The sequence below is a fragment of the Chiloscyllium plagiosum genome, unplaced genomic scaffold (genome assembly GCF_037043375.1).
Source record: "Chiloscyllium plagiosum isolate Xiang-an unplaced genomic scaffold, Cpla_swu_hap1 HiC_scaffold_43, whole genome shotgun sequence".
Taxonomy (NCBI): domain Eukaryota; kingdom Metazoa; phylum Chordata; class Chondrichthyes; order Orectolobiformes; family Hemiscylliidae; genus Chiloscyllium; species Chiloscyllium plagiosum.
The window spans coordinates 23,538,978-23,560,205 of NW_028270181.1; the positions used below are offsets into that span (position 1 = coordinate 23,538,978).

General features: G+C 39.6%; 1 protein-coding gene across 5 annotated transcripts in view; it reads right to left on the minus strand.

Annotated features, from left to right (window-relative positions):
• LOC122541795 (AP2-associated protein kinase 1-like) overlaps positions 1 to 21,228 on the minus strand; it is a 122,217-nt gene that overhangs the window by 85,045 nt on the left and 15,944 nt on the right. For all 5 annotated transcript variants that reach the window (XM_087982539.1, XM_087982543.1, XM_087982542.1 and 2 more), the window contains exons 2-5: positions 17,775 to 17,893; positions 9,335 to 9,443; positions 3,971 to 4,113; positions 3,761 to 3,882 (exon numbers count right to left, since the gene is read on the minus strand). In XM_087982539.1, coding sequence (XP_087838665.1) covers positions 3,761 to 3,882; positions 3,971 to 4,113; positions 9,335 to 9,443; positions 17,775 to 17,893 — 493 coding nt within the window. The remainder of the gene's footprint in view (positions 1 to 3,760; positions 3,883 to 3,970; positions 4,114 to 9,334; positions 9,444 to 17,774; positions 17,894 to 21,228) is intronic.

Consider the following 21,228-nt stretch of genomic DNA (forward strand, 5'->3'; position numbering starts at 1 on the left):
ATCTGCCCTCAATCAGCTTTTGAAAGTTCCTGCCTAAAACTGTCAAAATTGGCCTTACTCCAATTTAAGACTTCATCGCTATTTTAAACTAAAACGAACAGAATTATGGTCGCTGGCCCCTAAGTGCTGCCCCACTGACACTTCAGTAACCTGTCCTGCCTACCCCTCTGACTCCATGACCATCTTGCAAGGAGGAATTAATGACAATTGAATAGGTGTAGGGAGGAAATTCTAAAATTAGTATGAGAATGGCTGGAGACAGGAACATCAATGATTGAAGAAGATTAATTAAGAGGCTATTGGAGGAGAAGTGAGATCTCGCAGCTGTAGGAGATTATAGGGAACGAGCGGGGTAAAGTCATGGACTAGGGTGGTGGCGTGTTTAGGATTTAAATCAAAGACAAGTTTTAAAATTCAGTGGCTGCCAGACAAGGAGCCAGTGTAAAATAGTAAGCACAAGGAGGATGGGTGAACAGCATTTGATGACTGTTAGACCATGGGTAGCAGAGTGTTGGATATTCAAGTTTAGTGGGTGTCAAGTGCAATACCAACTGTATGAGCATTGGAATTGTCAAGGCTAGAGTTAACAAAGACATGAATGAGAATTGCAGCTGCTTATAAATTTAAATAGAGGTGGAATCCATTTAATGATGGAAGAGGAAATAGGATGTGAAATTGTATTACAATATTGAGAATGATGTGGATAAGCTTTAGACAGTAGCCTGGGTGAGGAAAAAGAGTCGATGGCTCAGGACCAGCTTAAGGCTTCATCTTTCCAAATGTTTAGTTAGAATCAGTGCTGTTCATCAATTCTGGTTATTTGACAAGCAGGTGGATGAATCAGAGACAAGAAAGGAGTGGAGGGTGGTGGTTGCACGTTAGAGCTAGATGTGGCTTAGTAATTATAATTAAAGTGCAGAATTTGAAAATATTCCAAATTAAAATTGAGCTAGATCATACTCCCTGCACTTAAAAAGTATAGAAAAAAAAACCCCACCTGGATTAAAACAAAATAGCATGTCGGTGATTGGCATTTCTTCCACGTCTCTTTTGATTGGCTAAGCAGTTTAAAATCAATAGATAATATTACAGTTGAACAATAAAGTTTGGAGATTCATTTAAAATACTTAAATGAATTAGTTCAATAGAATGGAGATGGCTAATCAGTCGACGTGTTGTTGCTGTACTGTAGGTCAGCTGGAGGATGCTAGAGTGATCCACAGTGACTACAACTGCAAAAAGTATTGGTTGAGGTTTGAGGAATTTCAGCCAAAAATGCTGAATAGATATTGTGACACACCAGGAAGGGAAGAGGTACTGGGCAATGATTTAGGAGGCAGTTACATCCTTTAACTTAATTACATCAAATGTGGTCTGTAGTCAGGCACAGGAGGGTGCAACTGTGAACAAGGCAGGCACTGGGATCCAAAAAGAGAGATATGGAGGAGCTTCAGCCAGAGCTCATATCCAGTAGGTATGAGGTTCATGTTCCTGCAATGGATTAGAGCACAGAATGCAGGAAGGATGAGTGAACTGACCAAGCACCGTGGTACAGAGCGGCACTTAAGTGGGGGAAGAGAAATAAAGTGCTAATAAGATTACAGAAATGAATGCATGACTGCAACAGAGGTATAGGATGTGGATTTCAGGCAGTGGCACACTGGCAATCAGTACAGGTGCAAGTGGGATCTGTACCAGTGTAACTGTGCTCTTGCTGACCACACAACCAGGGAAGCAGAAAGGACATTAGAATTTTTTAAAAATGGGGATAAGGGATCAAACTTAGGAAGGTATGGTAAATCGAAGAATAGACTCAACTCCAAAGAGCAGGCAACCTACAGAATGTGGACTACAGTGTTTCAAGAAAGCAGCTCACTACCACCTTCTCAGGGGTAAGTAGGGACAGGCAATAAAATTGCTGGCCAGCGAGTGATGCCCAGACCTCACAAGTGATTAAAAACATTATAAACTGATCTAGGGGAAAAAAGTACTTAAATCTCAGAGTAAACCAACAGATTATTCTTTTTAAAAAATATTTAATTAAGTTAAAGGCTCTGTATCTGAATGCATGTAGCATTCAAAACTAAACAGATAAACTGACAGCATAAGTAGAAAGGAATAAACTTAATCTAGTAGCCATTACAAATAAATGGGTACAAGATGATGTAGATCAGGACCTGAATCTTGAAGAATACAGGATAATTAGGAAGGACAGGAATGTAGAAAAAAAATGGAGGGTGGCTTGATTAGTTAATGATGACCTAAATTCAAGAAACCAGATTTACAGTTTGGGGAAGAGATGAGAAATGATTAAGGCAAGAGTAACTTGTACGATTGGTGTACAAGCCACCTAAGAGTAACCACATAATAGGTGGTTCATAAAGGAGGAAATAAGAAGAGTATATTAGAAAGGCACAGCTATAAACCATGGGAGATTTTAATATACATATCAACTACAAATGTTAGCTTGACAGAAGGCAGCCTAGATGAGGAGTTCATAGAATACTTTCAGGACAGTTTTTTAGAACCGTATGTTCTGGAGCCAACGGGATAGTAGACTTTACAAGCCTGGTTTTGTGCAATGAGATGTGATTAATGAATTATTTCGGAGCGAAATCACAATCATTGGCACTGCAGGCATGGACAATCCCATTGTTAAGTCACAGCAAGTCCCATTAGATTGAAAGACAGTGAATGCAACTCCTTTATTCAAAATGGAGGGAGACAGAAAGCAGAAAACTGTAAACCAAGGTTTGTAGCTCAGGTTGAGGTTTGGGTGTAGGTTTGCTCGCTGAGCTGTAGGTTTGATATCCAGACGTTTCATTACCTGGCTAGGTAACATTATCAGTGGTGACCTCCAAGTGAAGCGAAGCTGTTGTGTCCTGCTTTCTATTTATATGTTTGTCCTGGATGGGATTCCAGAGGTTTATGGTGATGTCATTTCCTGTTTGTTTTCTGAGGGGTTGATAGATGGTATCTAGATTTGTGTGTTTGTTTGTGGCATTGTGGTTGGAGTGCCAGGCCTCTAGGAATTCTCTGGCATGTCTTTGCTTAGCCTGTCCCAGGATAGATGCGTTGTCCCAGTCGATTTCTTTTTCCTCCATGTATAGGGCTACGAGGGAGAGAGGGTCGTGTCTTTTTGTGGCTAGCTGGTGTTCTTGTATCCTGGTGGCTAACTTTCTTCCTGACCAATAAACCAATTAGCTTAGCATCTGACATAGGAAAAATTTTAGAAATTATTAAAGGTATAACAGACCACTTAGATAGGTTCAAGGTAAATAAGGAATAGACGACATGGTTTTGTTGAAGGGAATCTTTTGGAGCTGTTTGAAGGGCTAACACATCTTGCAGTTTAAGTATTCAGGTTTCCAGAGGCATTTGATAAGGTGCCACAAAGGTTATTGCAAGAAATAAAGGGATAGCACATTGTATTGGATAGAAAACTGAATAGCTAAAAGGAAGGAGATAGCAGATACATATGGGTCTTTTTCAAGTGAGCAGAATGTAACAAGTGCACCATAGGTAACAGTACTGGGACCTCAACTGTTACAATTCGTGGTACTGAAAAATAAGTTGTAATAATTTGTAACTCAGGAAATCAGTTATATTACTAAAAATGACAAAGCCAATATGCAAAAAAGGAAAGAGATGCAAATCAACAGATAACTGTCACAGAGCCATACAAATAGCATTTTAACTAACCTCAGGTCCTTTTTGAGTCGATAATTTAAAAGGCGTCTGATTTTACAAAAAAACTTACTTTTTTATTTCTTCTTCAACAGCACTGACTCCTTCGATCTGAGGATGTATAACTCTATTTGTTGCGCTTCCAAAATCACAGAGGACATAACTACCACTATCATGAAGTAGAAGATTTTCCACCTAGGACCGAACAGAAAGTGCAACTTTTTTAAAAAAAAATACACATGTGGAAGAAATTTTAGTTCAATCTTTCTCAAATAATTCTCACCTTGAGATCTCTATGAATAATTGGAGGTTTGCACTGATGTAGCCTCGCCACCGCTTCACAAAGATCACAAAATATTTGCAACACCTCCATTTCAGTAAAGCCAGAATGCAATCGTTGATTCATTAAGTTGACCACTTGACCACCTATGACAACAACAAAGCCTGGTGGATTAAACTGCACTTTTGATTTATCAACTGAAACCCAGCACTACCAATTTACTTAATGGCTATTGAAGTATTGCTCTTGACAGCCCAAGGTCTGAACTTTTCACCTTTAATCAATCAATCACTTTGTTTTATTCAAGCTTTTTATAGGTGAACAAGAGGGAAAAGTGAAATAGAGCTAAAACTAAACAGAAAAAAAAAGTTTATAGCATCACACGTAGTAAACAGGGAGATGATGAAACTATTAAAAAGGTCAAAACCAATGGTTGAAAAAGGATGATTAGTGGAGCAGAGTTAACATATTCAGATTCTTTAGAGATGGGAAGAATAAAGCGCCCTGCATAGACAGGTTTATCAGTTTTAACAATCAACTTAGCTGACCAACCTAACAAAATTCTCGGATGAAATACTTTGTATTCCAGAGCATTAAGGATGTTTAAGGATAACATTGTTATTTGTAGACAAGAATTATGAAGATACCATTCAATATTGGAAAGATATTACCAAACTTAAAAAAATATTTATTTCCTTCTAAGAATCATTAGGTCCTGTAAATATAGACCTTTTCGCCTATATCAGTACCTGCTGAACTATGGAACTGAGTATTAGGAGGTAAAACATATAACAGTCACAATTAAAGTGGCCAGGGAAAGTGAACGTTTGCATGATAAACAATATTAATAACTTAGTCGAGACCCTGATATCGAAAGTCATGTGATACAGTGCATTTAAATTTCCGTTAATAAATGTAATTGATCAAAAGCTAAAAAGTAGTTACAATTCAAGCTGGAGAACAATGTGTGTAAGAAGCTTGCTGTGGAAAGAAAATGATGCTTGATCACACAAGACAGGCTATACTTGGATTGAGAAGATAACTAATCAATGATCCACAAATTCAATGATTTAAATTCAGAAATTCAAAACAAACTCATCACCGGCGATAATAAACTTGGAGCAGTAGTCACAGAAATCTACTGGGAAATCTATAAAGGAACAGTTAAGATGAAACTGTTAAGTTTAAAAAAAGCGGCAGTTGAAATCTAATACAGACAACTCTAACATATTATAAAACGGAGTTAAAATGGACAAAAAAAAAAGATAATTGAAAGGTATAGCTACATCACAGACAACAGACTGGACAGATGTCAAATTGCTGTGTAGTAGCAGCAATGCATTAGTAGATCATTTAAGATAAAGTGTAAAGGTTAAAAGTAAAACTGCACAGCATTCTAGTAAACAGCATCCTACAGTAATGTATTGCATTTGGTCACATACAGAAAACATTCAAGGCATAATCACAAAATAGACAGAACCACAACAGTGACTCAATCTGGTAGAGTGAGACCAGAGTCTCTGGTAGAGTCTTTGCTCTATCCTTTGACAGCAGCAAAGATGATACTACATCAAACGGCTCAAATGATAAATTAAATCTGATGATATCCATTTCATGATGTTAGGAAGTTGTACATATTAGGGAAGTGAAACCAACATTTTTGTCAATGATGTCAAACAATCTGCAAATGCTGTAGGAGCTCGAGCACAAACATTCACCAAAACATTGAATTTTTTGAAAGGATCCTGTACAAGTAACAAATAAAGGTTCTGCTTACTAAAATTCGCTAAAGTCAATCCAGGCAGCTTTACCTGACCAACAGGTAACACCTGAATAATTATACGTATATCAAGTATTTAACAATTCCGTTCTTATGAAATAATTTATAGACTTAATCCTGAGCAAGACCACTGGACAGAAGAGTGCAGGGTAGATCATCGGTCAAACAGGCAGGAGATTTTGTGAAGTGCAGAACCATTGGATTCTTGATATGGCATTAACAATGACTATTAACCAATGAAAGAAGACTAACATAGAAACAAATTAGGAGCAGGCCAGTCGTTCAAGTCTGTTCAACCAGTTAACAACATCATGGCTGATCTGATTGAGCCCACAACTCCACTTTCTCTTCTACTGCTAACAACTGCAGACTCCTTCCAGAGTTAAGAATCTTTCTACCTGCCTTAAAAATATCCATTGGTCTTGCCTCCATCCTCTCTGGAGAAGTGTTCAAAACTCCAAACGCTCAGAAATAAATTATCTTCATGTCCCTTTTAAATGGGCAACCCCCTTTTTTTTAAAAAAAAACATTGCGTCCCTAGTTCTAAGCCTTCCCATGAGAAAACACCCTTTCAGCATCCGTCCAGTCAAGTACCCTTAGGATCTTAAATATTTCAGTAACATTGCTTCTCATTATTCTAAACTTCACTGGATACAAGCCCACCTGTCCAACCTTTCCACCTAAGACAACGCCCTTAGCCCAGGAATCAGTTATGAATCTTTTGTGAACTGCTTTTAATGTATTTAGACCATCTGTTAAATAACACAACCAAAACAATGTGTACTTCAAATGTGGTCTTACTAATACCTTGCATAACTGTAGCAAAAACATCCTTCATTTACATTCCATTCACCTTGTAATAATCACTTGCCACACTGACTTGTAACTTTACAATTCATATAGTAGGACACCCAATCCTCTTGTTCTCAGAGTTCTGAAATCTTTTTCCATTTAAATTATTTTTTTTGTATTCCATGAAAGTGCACAATTTCACGTGTTCCAATATTAGTGAGTTTTGAGAAGATTTGCAGAGCTCAGGTTGAGGTTCCAGATGTAAGTTTGTTCGCTAAGCTGGAAGTTTCATTTTCAGATGTTTCATCACCATACAAGATAACAATGTCAGTGAGACTCCAGATGAAGCACTGGTGGCATGGCTCGCTTTCAATTTGTGTGTTTAGGTTTCCTTGGGTTGGTGATGTTATTTCCTATGTTGACATCATTTCCTGATGTTTTTCTCAGAGGGCGGTAAATAGCATCAAGGTAAAGGTGTTTGCCAATAGAGTTTTGGTTGGAATGCCATGCTTCTAGGAATTCTCATGCATGTCTGTTTGGCTTGTCCTAGGATGGATGTGTTGCCCCATTCAAAGTGGTGTCCTTCCTCATCTGTCGGTAAGGATACTAGTGAGAGTGTGTCATGTCATTTTGTGGCTAGTTGATGTTCATGTATCCTGGTGGCTAGTTTTCTGCCTGTTTGCCCAATGTAGTGTTGTTACAGTTCTTGCAAGGTATTTTGTATAAGACATTAGTTTTGCTTGCTTTCTGTATAGAGTCTTTCAAGTTCATTAGCTGCTGTTTTAGTGTGTTAGTGGGTTTGTGGGCTACCATGATGCCAAGGGTCTGAGTAGTCTGGCAGTCATTTCCAAGATATCTTTGATGTAGGGGCAAGTGGCTAGGGTTTCTGAATAGGTTTTATCTGCTTGTTTGGGTTTGTTGCTGCAAAAAAATTGATGGATTGTGTTCATTGGGTACTCGTCCTTTTTTTAATACACTATATAGGTGATTTCCCTCTGCTCTGCATAGCTCCTCTGTGCTGCAGTGTGTGGTGGCTCGGTGAAATAATGTTCTAATGCAGCTTCGTTTGTGAGCATTGGGATGATTGCTTCTGTAGTTCAATATTTTGTCCGTATGTGTTGTCTCCCTGTGGGAACTATGAAGAGCAGAGGAAAATCACCTATACAGTGTATTCAAAAAGAATGGGTACCCAATGAACACAGTCCGCCGATTTCTCAGCAACAAACCCAAAAAAGCAGACAAAACGCATCCAGAAACTCTAGCCACTCTCCCCTACATCAAAACATCTTGGAAATGACTGCCAGACTACTCAGAACTTTTGGCATCATGGTATCCCACAAACCCACCAAAACACTAAAACAGAAGCTAATGAACTTGAAAGACAACAAGCAAAACTAATGTCATTTCCAAAATACATTGCAAGAATCATAAACACTATATTCGACAACATGCAGAAAACTATGATACATGAACATGATACATGAATATCAACTAGCCACAAAAAGACATGACCCACCCTCACTAGTATCTTTACATACGGATGAGGAAGGATACCACTTCGACTGGGACAACACATCCATCCTAGGACAAGCCAAACAGAGACTCGCACAAGAATTCCTAGAAGCATGGCATTCTAACCGAAACTCCATCAACAAACACATTGACTTGGATCCCATTTACCACCCCCTGAGAAAAAGAACAGGAAATGATGTCACCACAGGAAATGGCATCACCAACCCAAGGAAACTTAAACACAAATAGAAAGCAGGCTATACCACCAGTGCTTCAACAGGAGGCTCACTGATGTTGTTAGAGTTTGGTGACGAAACGTCTAAAAATGAACCTTCCAACTCAGCGAGCAAATGTATATCCATTTCCAATATTATGCTTCATCTGTCAAATTGTTGACCACCCATTGACCTAAGTCTCTTTGTAGATTTGTTCTGTCCTTTTCACAACTTATTCTCCTATCATTGTGTCATCAAATTTAATAATCATTTTTCAAATAAGTAATTGAGACAAATTGTAAATAATTGAGACCACAGCACCAAATTACAAATTTAACCTATAAATTCTTTGGTGAAGGATTCAACCAGACATTTTAGATTTATCTTCATACATTATTTAGTTATTCACACACAAACAGGTTTCACTTGTTTACTTACATTTAGACTGCGCATGATTGAAAACATCAATATTATTCACCACGTTCCATTTCTATTTCCATTTTGTATGAGATTGTAAATTGATGGTATATTTTAGCATCATACAATGAAATATTAATCAGTTCACACTTTCTCTGAGGACTATTTTATGTAATTTTCTTTGTAAACTAAAATGGAAATATTTTAAAATCAAAGTGCTGTTTTTAAATGAGTTACAGAACTGTGTATGTAGTGTTTACACTGCTGCTTTGTTCATGCATTGGAAGAATATACTGAATCATATATTGGCACATGCTAAATCTATGCAGTGTGTAGATGGTCTCATCTTCAGCTGTAGATCAGGATAGAAAATATATACCAACCTTTTTGACAGGGTGAAGCCTCCAAGTAACAGCATTAAATAAAAGGTATACATGGGCATAAAAGACAAAATTATAGGTAAGTTACATGTAACTTACATGTAACATTAAACAATATTTCACTGAAGTATTAAATATTACACAGATAACAATATAATGGCTGGAAACATCACTTTTTGTATATATTGGCAATAAATGTTGTATTTTGTAGATAGATGCACGCATGCACAGATGTCAGAGAAACTACATAGAAAAATAAACATTAACAAACCTCTGCAGTATTCCATTAGAATTAGGACCTCCCATACATCACTGGCATTTATTGAGGTAACACTGGAGTCCAAGTAGTTAACAATATTTTTATGCCCAGACAGATCTTTCTGTTTATAAGAAAAAGTAAAGTATTTCAGCAATCTAAAGAAAGAAAACGTAATACATTGAAAATTTCATTTTTCATTATTTGAACTAAATGAACAAGGTACCAAACAAATTTTAGAAGCATGGACAAGTGAAATATATGGTCACATAACCCTTCACTTTTAGTGGGTTTGGTCTTATTTTTCATTCATCCAGGGGATAAGTGCTTTGCCAGCTTGGCCAGCATTTCTGGTCAATCCCTGGCTATCCACAGGCTGGTGGTGCACTGCCTTCTTAAACCACTACAGTCTATTTCATGTACATATAGCCATGATGAAATTAGGAGGAGAGTTCCAGGAGATTGATCCAGCAACACTAAATGAATAGTGGTGTATTTCGAAGTCAGGATGGGGAATAGCTTAGAAAGGGAACTTGCAGGGATGCTGTTCCTATGCATATTCTGCCCTTGCTCTTCAAAATGGTAGTGGTTATGGGTTTGGAAGGTGAATTTATGTAATGACCTTGAAAGATACCATGCATCGTTGCTACTGTGGAGAGAGAGAGTAACCTTTGTAGATGTTGTGCCAATTCAGTTTCTAGTCAACGTTAACATATAGGATATTGACAACAGTAATGCTATTGAAAGTCAAGGGCTGAACTACAATATTCAGCTACATACAAGAAAAATCACTTCTAACACAGGGTCCTCTGCTGAAAGAGTATCCCACATTTTCAGCTTAGTTTTTGGCATTTTTATTTCAAATAAGATACTGTGATTAAACATTGTTATGGACCAGGTCAGACCCCCTCAAAACATTTTAAGGTAGTCCAGACCCTAACTTTTTCTTATTTTAAAGGCAGATGTAGAGGGGATATTCAAGGAGTGACGCAGCTGGTCAAACCACTCAGCGATAAGCAAAACAGAACTTATGGGTGACACACGAACAAAAGAAAACATAATTTAGAACAACAGCTATTTGGAAACACAGCCAACTTGAAATTGCAACGTAACGAAGGAGCAGTTCCAATACCCACAACTACACACCTTGGCAAGTGGAAAATTCAAACTCAAGTTCATACAGACAGGAGAGATTGCAAGAAATATTTGTTGAAGCATGGAACAGTTTTCATATCAGTAGCTTCTCTGCTACTAGCAGTTTCTGACTGCCTGCTGAAACAAACCAAACTAGAAAAAACCTGAACTGGGAGAACTGGCCACTCCCCTGTCATAGTTCAAAAGGAGCCAGTTCCAGACATAATCGGCACCCTGCCTTTACAACCCCATTGGAAAAAAAACAAGATCAAAATAACCTTGTTAAAGGGGCTGCACTGTCACAAAGCCTTTTGTAACAATGTATCTAATTCCCTGTCTGATCAAGATACTAACGTAAAAACATTTTGAAATTTACATGGCTACAAAGAAACTAATATGTTGTTTCACTCCAGATTTTAACTTTAATATTAAACAATTGTGCAACCAAGTCTGGAACTACGCCGCATATCAAATAAAGATTTACATATACAATTTCCAACAACTTGACAGCTGAACATTTTATGAAGATTGAAGCCACCTTACGTATAGAACACATCAAAACTTCACACAAACTGCACCTCTTCAATAAGTAGCATTTGCCATCAAACTTTAGATATCATTGCTGTTCAAGTTTTGCAATATTAACTATTTCCATCTATCAATATGGAAGAGATCCCTGATTTATAAATATCCGACTTATGAATGCTGTGATTCATGAACATGATCCCGCACATATTTGTAAAAACTGAAGTCTTAACATATGAATACTTCTTGGACTTAAGAGCAATTGCCTTCCATTGTCCTACATTGTTCGTAATACAGAGCGCAATCAAATTGCAAATGGATCTTGTTCACAACCGGTGAACTGCTTCAATAGTCTAACGCATCCAAGTCTGATATTGGACTAATAACACAGGACCATATAATAGACCAGCATTCATTGTCCATTCCCAATTGCCCAGAGTGCAGTTGAGTCAAGCACTTTGGGTCTGGAGTTACACTGAGAAAATTTATAGCCTTAAATGTTGTCCTTAAACATTTAGACTAAATGTAATTTGAATTATAGAACACACTTGCTGCACACTAGAAAATGGTATGGCAGGGAGGGTAAGATAATTAAGAACATTTGCCTTAACATCAGTGAATTTGTACAAACAAGACACCGAGTGATAACATTCACAGCTGCTCCTTTGTGAAATTAATAAACAATGTTTAATTCTGATCTAGGAACGAAACTCTGTATCAATTAACTTCTCTCCTGAATTATTGCCCTTTGCCAAAGTCTGTCTAGTTCAGAACATGCAGTGCTTTCTTTAACTTTTCATTAACTTTTGGGTTTGTGACAGTAAACCGGTGTATACTAATAGCCTGTTTTTGATAGTACGATGAAGTAGCCTGCCAGGGCTCTTGAAGAGCTATGTTCTACTCTCCTGGATTATTAGAATCTGGTTAGCCTGGTTTATAGATGTCAGTGTTATGTTGTAACAGTGATGCTATTAGTAAATGAAGGGAATAATTAAAATTAAACTAAACTGTAAGAGTTTTTTTTAATCCTAGACCACCAAAGAGTACGATCTCCGGGACGAACCATGAGAGGGGCTCACAGACCTGAGTCCATAATGGATTCCCTGAACCGTCTCATTTCTGTACTTTAACACCATGTAGGCCAGGCCAGATGGGACGGCAGTTTCCTTCCCTAAAGGACAACAGTAAACCAAATAGTTTTTTTTCTCCTGATTATTAATGATGGTTTCATGATTATCCATAAACTTTTAACTCTAGACTTTTTTTCTGTAAGCAAACACACCCTAGATTATAGAATTTGATTGTTGTTTGACGAAGGAAGCTTGCATATTGTGAACTGCTTGTAAAGTTCCAGATGAAAATTTCCAGCTTGCAATGCTAGGTGAATACAACTTTATACAAGTTGTGTTTTTATTAACACCATCAGCATACTGAAAAATACTGTGAGCAGAACTATGTTGCTTATTTTTCTCTTTCCTAAATAATTGCCCAAGTGCAGATTGTATTGCCTGCTCACTGATCTTTTGTTGGCATTTGAGAAGAGACAGCATTTTACTGGTAATGTCACTGGGAGACATGGGTTCAAATCTCACCATTTTGAAATTGGAGTTAATAAAAATCTGCAATTAAAAGCCTAATGACAATTATTTAAACATTGTTATTTGTCATAACTAAATCCTTCCAGTTGGGAAATGTCCTTTCGGAACTCTACCATCCTTATCTGGTCTGGCTTACATGTGACTGCAGACCCATCTCAATGTGGCTTGGCTCTTAACTGCCCTATGAAATGGCCCAATAAGCCACTCAGTTTAAGGGTAATTAGGAATGGACAATAAATGCTGACCTTGCTACTGAAACTCACATCCCAGGAGTAAGGAAAGATAATCAGTCAAAAAGAAAACAATTCATCACAAAAATTCCCCATAAACAAGTCCTCATACAGTCATGTTGTAGAAACATTGAACTCCAAGAAAAGATCCATTTCACCCTTCTCACAATGATTCCCAGAAGTAAAAACTATTAACAAAATACAACACGCAAAAACATCAATTTTTTGCCCATGTCTATCTTGCACTTCTGCAAGAGAAGCCATATTCTTCTCTCACTTCCCAACAATTCCCATGATTTTCATTTCCCTAATTTCCAAACACAGCAAGCTGATTCACATTTGGGTACGTGCTGCCTTTTTTTATTGAAGTCTTAAAATAGTTTTGTCCTATGCAAATCAGATGATCTACTCTCAGCTCTGCACCTGATGACCACATGCAAACAAACTGCTTCAAGACTGTCCAAAAAGGTTCCTATGGAAAAGATCACCAAATTGATGTTTGAGGTGCAATCAGGAAAGTGGACACCATGAGGGTTACTTGACATTGTCACAATCAACAACCAAGGAACAGGAGAATCGATGTTTCGGGCATAAGCCCTTCTTCAGGACCTGAAGAAGGGCATATGCCCGAAACGTCGATTCTCCTGTTCCTTGGATGCTGCCTGACCTGCTGCGCTTTTCCAGCAACACATTTTCAGCTCTGATCTCCAGCACCTGCAGTCCTCACCTTCTCCTCCATTGTCACAACCAACAAAATTGACACTTTTCATATGAGGTAAAAACAATGACTGCAGATGCTGGAAACCAGATTCTGGATCAGTGGTGCTGGAAGAGCACAGCAATTCAGGCAGCATCCGACGAGCAGCAAAATCGACATTTCGGGCAAAAGCCCTTCATCAGGAATAAAGGCAGAGAGCCTGAAGCATGGAGAGATAAGCTAGAGGAGGGTGGGGGTGGGGAGAAAGTAGCATAGAGTACAATAGGTGAGTGGGGGAGGAGATGAAGATGATAGGTCAGGGAGGAGAGGGTGGAGTGGATAGGTGTAAAAGGAGCTAAAAAGGTAAAAACAATGACTGCAGATGCTGGAAATCAGATTCTGGATCAGTGGTGCTGGAAGAGCACAGCAATTCAGGCAGCATCCGAAAAGCTTCGAAATCGACGTTTCGGGCAAAAGCCCTTCATCAGGAATAAAGCTTTATTCCTGATGAAGGGCTTTTGCCCGAAACGTCGATTTCAAAGCTTTTCGGATACTGCCTGAATTGCTGTGCTCTTCCAGCACCACTGATCCAGGAAAAGGAGCTAGGCAGGTCGGACAAGTCCGGACAGGTTAAGAGGACAGTGTGGAGCTGGAAGTTTGAAACTAGGATGAGGTGGGGGAAGGGGAAATGAGGAAGCTGTTGAAGTCCACATTGATGCTCTGGGGTTGAAAAGTTCCGAGGTGGAAGATGAGACGTTCTTCCTCCAGGCGTCTGGTGGTGAGGGAGTGGCGGTGAAGGAGGCCCAGGACCTCCATGTCCTCGGCAGAGTGGGAGGAGGAGTTGGGCCACGGGGCGGTTTGGTTGATTGGTGCAGGTGTCTCGGAGATGTTCCCTAAAGCGCTCTGCTAGGAGGCGCCCAGTCTCCCCAATGTAGAGGAGACCGCATCGGGAGCAACGGATACAATAAATGATATTAGTGGATGTACAGGTAAAACGTTGATGGATGTGGAAGGCTCCTTTAGGGCCTTGGATAGAGGTGAGGGAGGAGGTGTGGGCACAGGTTTTACAGTTCCTGCGGTGGCAGGGGAAAGTGCCAGGATGGGAGGGCGTGGACCTGACCAGATAGTCAGGGAGGGAACGGTCTTTGCGGAAGGCGGAAAGGGGTGGGGAGGGAAATATATCCCTGGTGGTGGGGTCTTTTTGGAGGTGGCGGAAATGTCGGCGGATGATTTGGTTTATGCGAAGGTTGGTAGGGTGGAAGGTGAGCACCAGGGGCGTTCTGTCCTTGTTACGGTTGGAGGGGTGGGGTCTGAGGGCGGAGGTGCGGGATGTGGACGAGATGCGTTGGAGGGCATCTTTAACCACGTGGGAAGGGAAATTGCGGTCTCTAAAGAAGGAGGCCATCTGGTGTGTTCTATGGTGGAACTGGTCCTCCTGGGAGCAGATACGGCGGAGGCGGAGGAATTGGGAATACGGGATGGCAGGTTTGCAAGAGATAGGGTGGGAAGAGGTGTAATCCAGGTAGCTGTGGGAGTCAGTGGGTTTGTAAAAAATGTCAGTGTCAAGTTGGTCGTCACTAATGGAGATGGAGGTGTCCAGGAAGGGGAGGGAGGTGTCAGAGATGGTCCAGGTAAATTTAAGGTCAGGGTGGAATGTGTTGGTGAAGTTGATGAATTGCTCAACCTCCTCGCGGGAACATGAGGTGGCGCCAATGCAGTCATCAATGTAGCGGAGGAAGAGGTGGGGAGTGGTGCCGGTGTAATTACGGAAGATCAACTGTTCTACATAGCCAACAGAGAGACAGGCATAGCTGGGGCCCATGTGTGTGCCCATGGCTACCCCTTTGGTCTGGAGGAAGTGGGAGGATTCAAAGGAGAAATTGTTAAGGGTGAGGACAGTTCGGCCAAACGAATGAGAGTGTCGGTGGAAGGGTACTGTTGGGGACGTCTGGAGAGGAAAAAACGGAGGGCTTGGAGGCCCTGGTCATGGCGGATGGAGGTGTAGAGGGATAGGATTTTGCTGCTCGTCGGATGCTGCCTGAATTGCTGTGCTCTTCCAGCACCACTGATCCACTTTTCATATGAGTTCAGATGTAGATTTCTTTCTGATTGTGACAAGAGGATTGGCGTAGTTGGTGCAATATTGCTGTAGCATAAGTCACCAAATGGTGAGATGCAGACATAGAAACTCAGTGATGGACGAAACATTTAGTTGCCAAATAAGATCACATCTAATGTACAACACTTCACAGTGCAGTACTCCTGCATGTATTTCTTTCAAATATTATTAAAATTTTGAAAGTCAAAGTTTAGAAATGGACTAAAATTTTGCTTCTTCCAACACAGACATGTCCAAGATGTCCATCATGAAATTGTTGTGAAAAAACAGAAAATTACACATTTGAGAAATAATGCCTCATAGTTGGGTTAACTGAATCATTAGAACAAACTGGTCATGGTATTGAATCATAGATAAAAAGAACTCTGCGATACAACTTTGATCTAAATTTATTTCTTGCATTTCAATAGGTGACAACATTTGGATTGCCTCTAATTTGAATCTGTATATTGATATTAAATGCATAACATTTTAATAGGAAATGTGGGACAAGGGGAGTCTCCACTAAATAAACTGAAAGTTGCATTGCTGCCTGGCTTCTGACCCTAACTCTGCCGAGGTTCCACGAAGAACCTAGAGATAAAATTTTGGCATCTTTGAACAGCAATGCTTTAAATTTGTGGGCATTTCATTGAAGAAAAATTTGTCTTCTACAAATAATCTAGCTCTACAAATAATTGCTTTCACTTCGATTATGATGTTATTTCTGTGTTTGGCTTTACTTCCTCATGGTTCAGTTTCTGTAACTATTTTGTTGCTTTTTCCAGACAGTCAAGAAGGAGAGGAGAACAATGTCTAGAAGAAAAGCTGTTTGGAAAATGTTTACTTTACTGCAGAGGAAACAGCTCTCATTTGCATGTAAATTATATCATGGTATTTGGTATGTTGTATTGTCCTCTGATCTGCTCTTCTCTTCTCGCCCCATATTCATGTGTCAGAACTTCATGTGCACTTCTGTCTAGACTTTACAGCATAAAGAGGTTGCAGGTAGTGCATTTAGCATCTTCTTTGCAGTAGGAAAAGAAAGGCTTCCAGATCTTAGTTATTAGTTTCTGTGATGTTAACTGCATGATTTACATCAATATTTTTTACAATCATATATTCTAAGTTTGGATTTTGAGTTGGTAACCCATAGAATCATATGTCTCTGAATGTGATAATTAAGTATTTCTGTAGCCATTCATTTTAAAAAACAATTTTTTGAGGCCTGGCTTTAAAATTTGTGTGAACCACTAATGACTTCTGTTTATTTTAGACTACTTTATGATCCTGCAAGGTAAATAATGGGTCTTCAAGTTTTGTTGGAGACTTCTGGAAGATGTGTTTTTTAAAGGTTAAGGAAAACACTCTCAGCTGAGAAACAGAGGACTTGTAGTTTTTAAGTTTTTACTTTGCCTTTTGAGTAGTCCTGTGAAGTCCTTGGAACAGGATGGCTGTATATAGACCAATGTTCCTGAGAAGGAAAGAGTATACAATGAACTACATGACCTTAGAGTGAAGAGTTAATGTTTGTTCCAGACTGGAAGTGTTGGGATAAAATCTTGGCAAGATTACTTAAACCTGAATACATTGGAGCTCAGGTGTGTGATAGCTTCAGGAAAAACTATTTGCAGTTCCAATCTAAAACTTGAAGTCACATGTGACTCAAACCTACTGGGTGTTAGCTACAGGAATGTCTGAGAGAATATTGCACAAATGGAGTTTTAGGTTCTTTACCAGGGGTACATTTCAGATACTGTACAAAAGCTGTTTCGTTTCTTTTCAGTTTTTAAAAAGTGTTTTGGCATTAATACGATACTTTTAATGTGCATTTAAAAATCATTGAATGTGTTATAAATAGATTGTTTTGTTTCTCTGTTTCATCAACATTTCCATTGTTAACAAACATCTGTTTTATTGTTAAAGCAAATTCTGTGTCATTGCATGCTTATGTTTCAGCAAGAGGCCACTTTGGTAAAACCAAACAAATCAAAACATAATCCATCAAGCCAGGTTCCTGTCAGCTACCAAATCATTTCAGTTTTGTTAAATTAAGGAAACTTCCAATTTTTTTTTTAAAAGAAACACTGCTATAAATTGCACAGCAAATTGCATGGAATGCTGGAACAGAAATCAGATTTTCCAGTTTTATGGTGACCACCACTTTTCTTACCATAATGGCAATTTCCTGCTTACAAACTTGGAGGTCATGTTCACTGTTTACACACATTCGTTTCAGAGCGCATCTTACACCACTGACAGTCTTGACTAAAAACACTATTGCAAATCCACCTAAAGAAATGAAAAACAATATAGTTAGAAATGCATTACAAATAATGAAATTCAATATCTGTGTTCTGTAGTTTTAAAGTTTCACCACACTCACGCTAAGTTGCCACATAATTAATAAATACCAATGGTTTTTAAAATAATCATACAATATCTTTTACTTCAATCATCTTGATAACCGATGCATCAAAATCTGGGCAACAGATGAAGAATAGATCTGGCACAATAAGTCTCAGTATTATGTAAGTCTCAATTATAACTCCAGCATTAAACATTTCTAAAAAGAATCAGATTACAAATATTTATCAGGGAACCTGAGTGAAAGAAAACTAGCACCACAGAGAACATAAAAAGTCAACAGAGCCCTCATGGCAGGAGTGCATATGGTGCGAGTATCACAGGTGATGTGAATGTCAGTGTGAAGAGGGGAATCTGTGCAAAGACCATTATACCTGGAGGAGCTACTAACCTTGGTCACATCAGGAAACAAAGGGAACAGATTTTTGTGTGAACTTCTCAAGAGGATACATGACCATTGTGGATGCTAAATCTGCAGTCATAGCCTGAATAGTATGTGTATATGTGAAGGATTAGGGGTGGTAGAGAGACAGAGGGACAGGGACACAGGGACAGGGAGGGTGGAAGGCAGGGTATTCTCATGTCAGACAAGACAGCTGCAGCACATTTTGGAGCCGGACTCTGAGTGGTCTTATGATCTTTCCCAGGGCTGGGGAAATTCACCAATGCAAAGGAGAATGCAACCATTGGCTCCATAAGGAACAGAGATGTATCTTATAGGCTTGAGTGAAGCAGAAATGTCCTACCTCTCAAGGAACCCTTTAGCCTTTCCCCTCCTGACTCCTACTCTTTACCCCATTCCTCCCTAGTTAAACCTACCTGTAGCTGGACACCCTCTTCGCCCTTATGCAGCATCTTTAATGCTGTAAAACATGCCAAGCATTTTACAGTAGGATTATCAAACAAATTTTGCCAACGTCACTCCAGGAGGTATGCCAGAAGACCAAATGTCATTTATACACACACAGTTTATATTATGGATCTCAGATATCAAATTGAACTAAGTCATTAAAAAATCTACATTAAAAATGAAGAGCAGGCACTCATTCAGACTTACTGTGATGTTCGTGAAAATAAGTTAGATAGTTGAAAAGTCAGGATTCTCAGCATTACTGTTAAAACACAATTCTCTGACAAAAGGCTTTGACATTAAGGATTGTTATTGTTGAGAGTAACAGATTATTTCAACTGGTTGGTGTGATGCTTGAGAAGGTACAAATTTAAAGTCACAAAAAAAAAACAAAAATGCCAAGTTTGAAAAATAATCTTTGGAGAGGGTAGTCAAATTATAGAGTCAGAGTGCTAAAGCATGGAGACAGGCCCTTTGGCCAAAATGGTCCATGCCAACCAAAATGTCCGTCCACGCCAACTCCATTTGCCTGCACTTGGCCCATATCCTTCTAGACCTTTCCTATCCAAATATTTGTCCAAATGCCTTTTAAATGTTGTTACTGCTCCCACCTCAACCACATCCACTGGCATCTCATTCCACCCTCTGTGTAAAAAAGCTGCCCTTCATGCTCCCTTTTATTCTTTCCCTTCAAACCTTAAACTGATGCCCTCTAGTCCTCAATTCTGCAAAATAAAAAGATGGAGTGCGTACATCCTATCCATATCTCATAAGATTTTATACTCCTCTATAAGGCTCTCCGTCTTAGTGTCCTACACTCTAAAGAAAAAAGTCGTAGCTTGCCCAATCTCTCCTAATAACTCAGACCATCAAGTCAGACAACATCCTTGTAAATTTCTTCTGCACTCTTTCCAGTTTAATAACATCCTTCCTATGGCAAGATGACCAAAACTGAACACAATACTCCAACTGTGCCGTCACTAACATCTTGTATAACTGCAACATAACTTTCCAACTTCTATACTCAATGCCCTGACTGAAGGCCAGTGTGCCAAAATCTTTCTTCGCTGCCCTGCCTAGCTGTGACTTCACTTTCAGAGAACCGTGCCCCTGAATTCCAAGGTCCCTCTGTTCCACTACACACCTTCACAATGAAACTCCGGCCTTGATTTGACTTTCCAAAATGCAACATCTCACACTTATCCATATTAAACTCCATTTGCCATTTCCCAGCCCACTTCCCCAGCTGATCAAGGTCCTGCTGCAATTTCTCATTGTCCCATGATACTGCCTATTTTAGTTTCACCAGCAAAGTTACTAATCATGCCTTGTACTTTCTCATCCAAATCACTGATTTAGATAACGGGCTCAGCCCCAACCCCTGAGGCACTCAGTCACAGTCCTACATTCTGACAAGCATCTTTCCAGTATTACTCTCTGCTTCCTGTCATCAAGCCTGCTGTGTATCCAATTTGCCAGCTTCCCTTAGATTCCATGCAATCTGAACCTTCCAGAGCAGCCTACCATGTGGAACCTTATCGAAGGCCTTTCTGAAATCCACACAGGCTACATCTACTACACTGCCCTCGTCAACCTTCCTGGTCACTTCAAAGAACTCCAAGAAATTTGTGAGGCATGATCTTCCATGCACAAAGCCATGTTGACTACTCCTAATTAAACCCTGTTTTTCCAAATGCATGTATATCTCATTTCAGAATGTTCTCAAGTAACTTACCCACTACAGATGTTAGGCTTATTGTTTCCCAGGCTTTTCTTTGCAGCCTTTCTCGAATAGGGGCACAGCACTCATTACCCTCCAATCTTCCAGGACCTTACCTGGGCCAAAAAATATCAGCCAGGGCCCCCGCAATTTCTTCTCTCGCCTTTTGCAGTGTTCTTGGATATATCTGGTCAGGATCAGGAGATTTATCCACCTTCATACATTCTAATACATCCAACACCACCTCTACTGTGATATGGACTGTCCCCAAGATATCACCACTTAGTTTCCCAAGTTCCAAAGTCTTCACATATTCCTCCCCCGTGTTTACCATGGAGAAAGATTAAAGGACCTCGCTCGTCTCCTGCAGTTCTACATATAGATTAGATTACTTAGTGTGGAAACAGGCCCTTTGGCCCAACAAGTCCACACTGACCCTCCGAAGAGCAACCCACCTAGACCCCGACATTTACCCCTTCACCTCACACTATGGGCAATTTAGCATGGCCAATTCACCTAACATGCACGTCGTTGGACTGTGGGAGGAAACCCACGCAGATACGGGGAGAATGTGCAAACTCCACACAGACAGTTGCCCGAGGCGGGAATTGAACCCAGGTCTCTGGCAATGCTAACCACTGTGCCACCATACCGCCCAAATATATATGTCCACTTTGGTCCTCGAGGGGT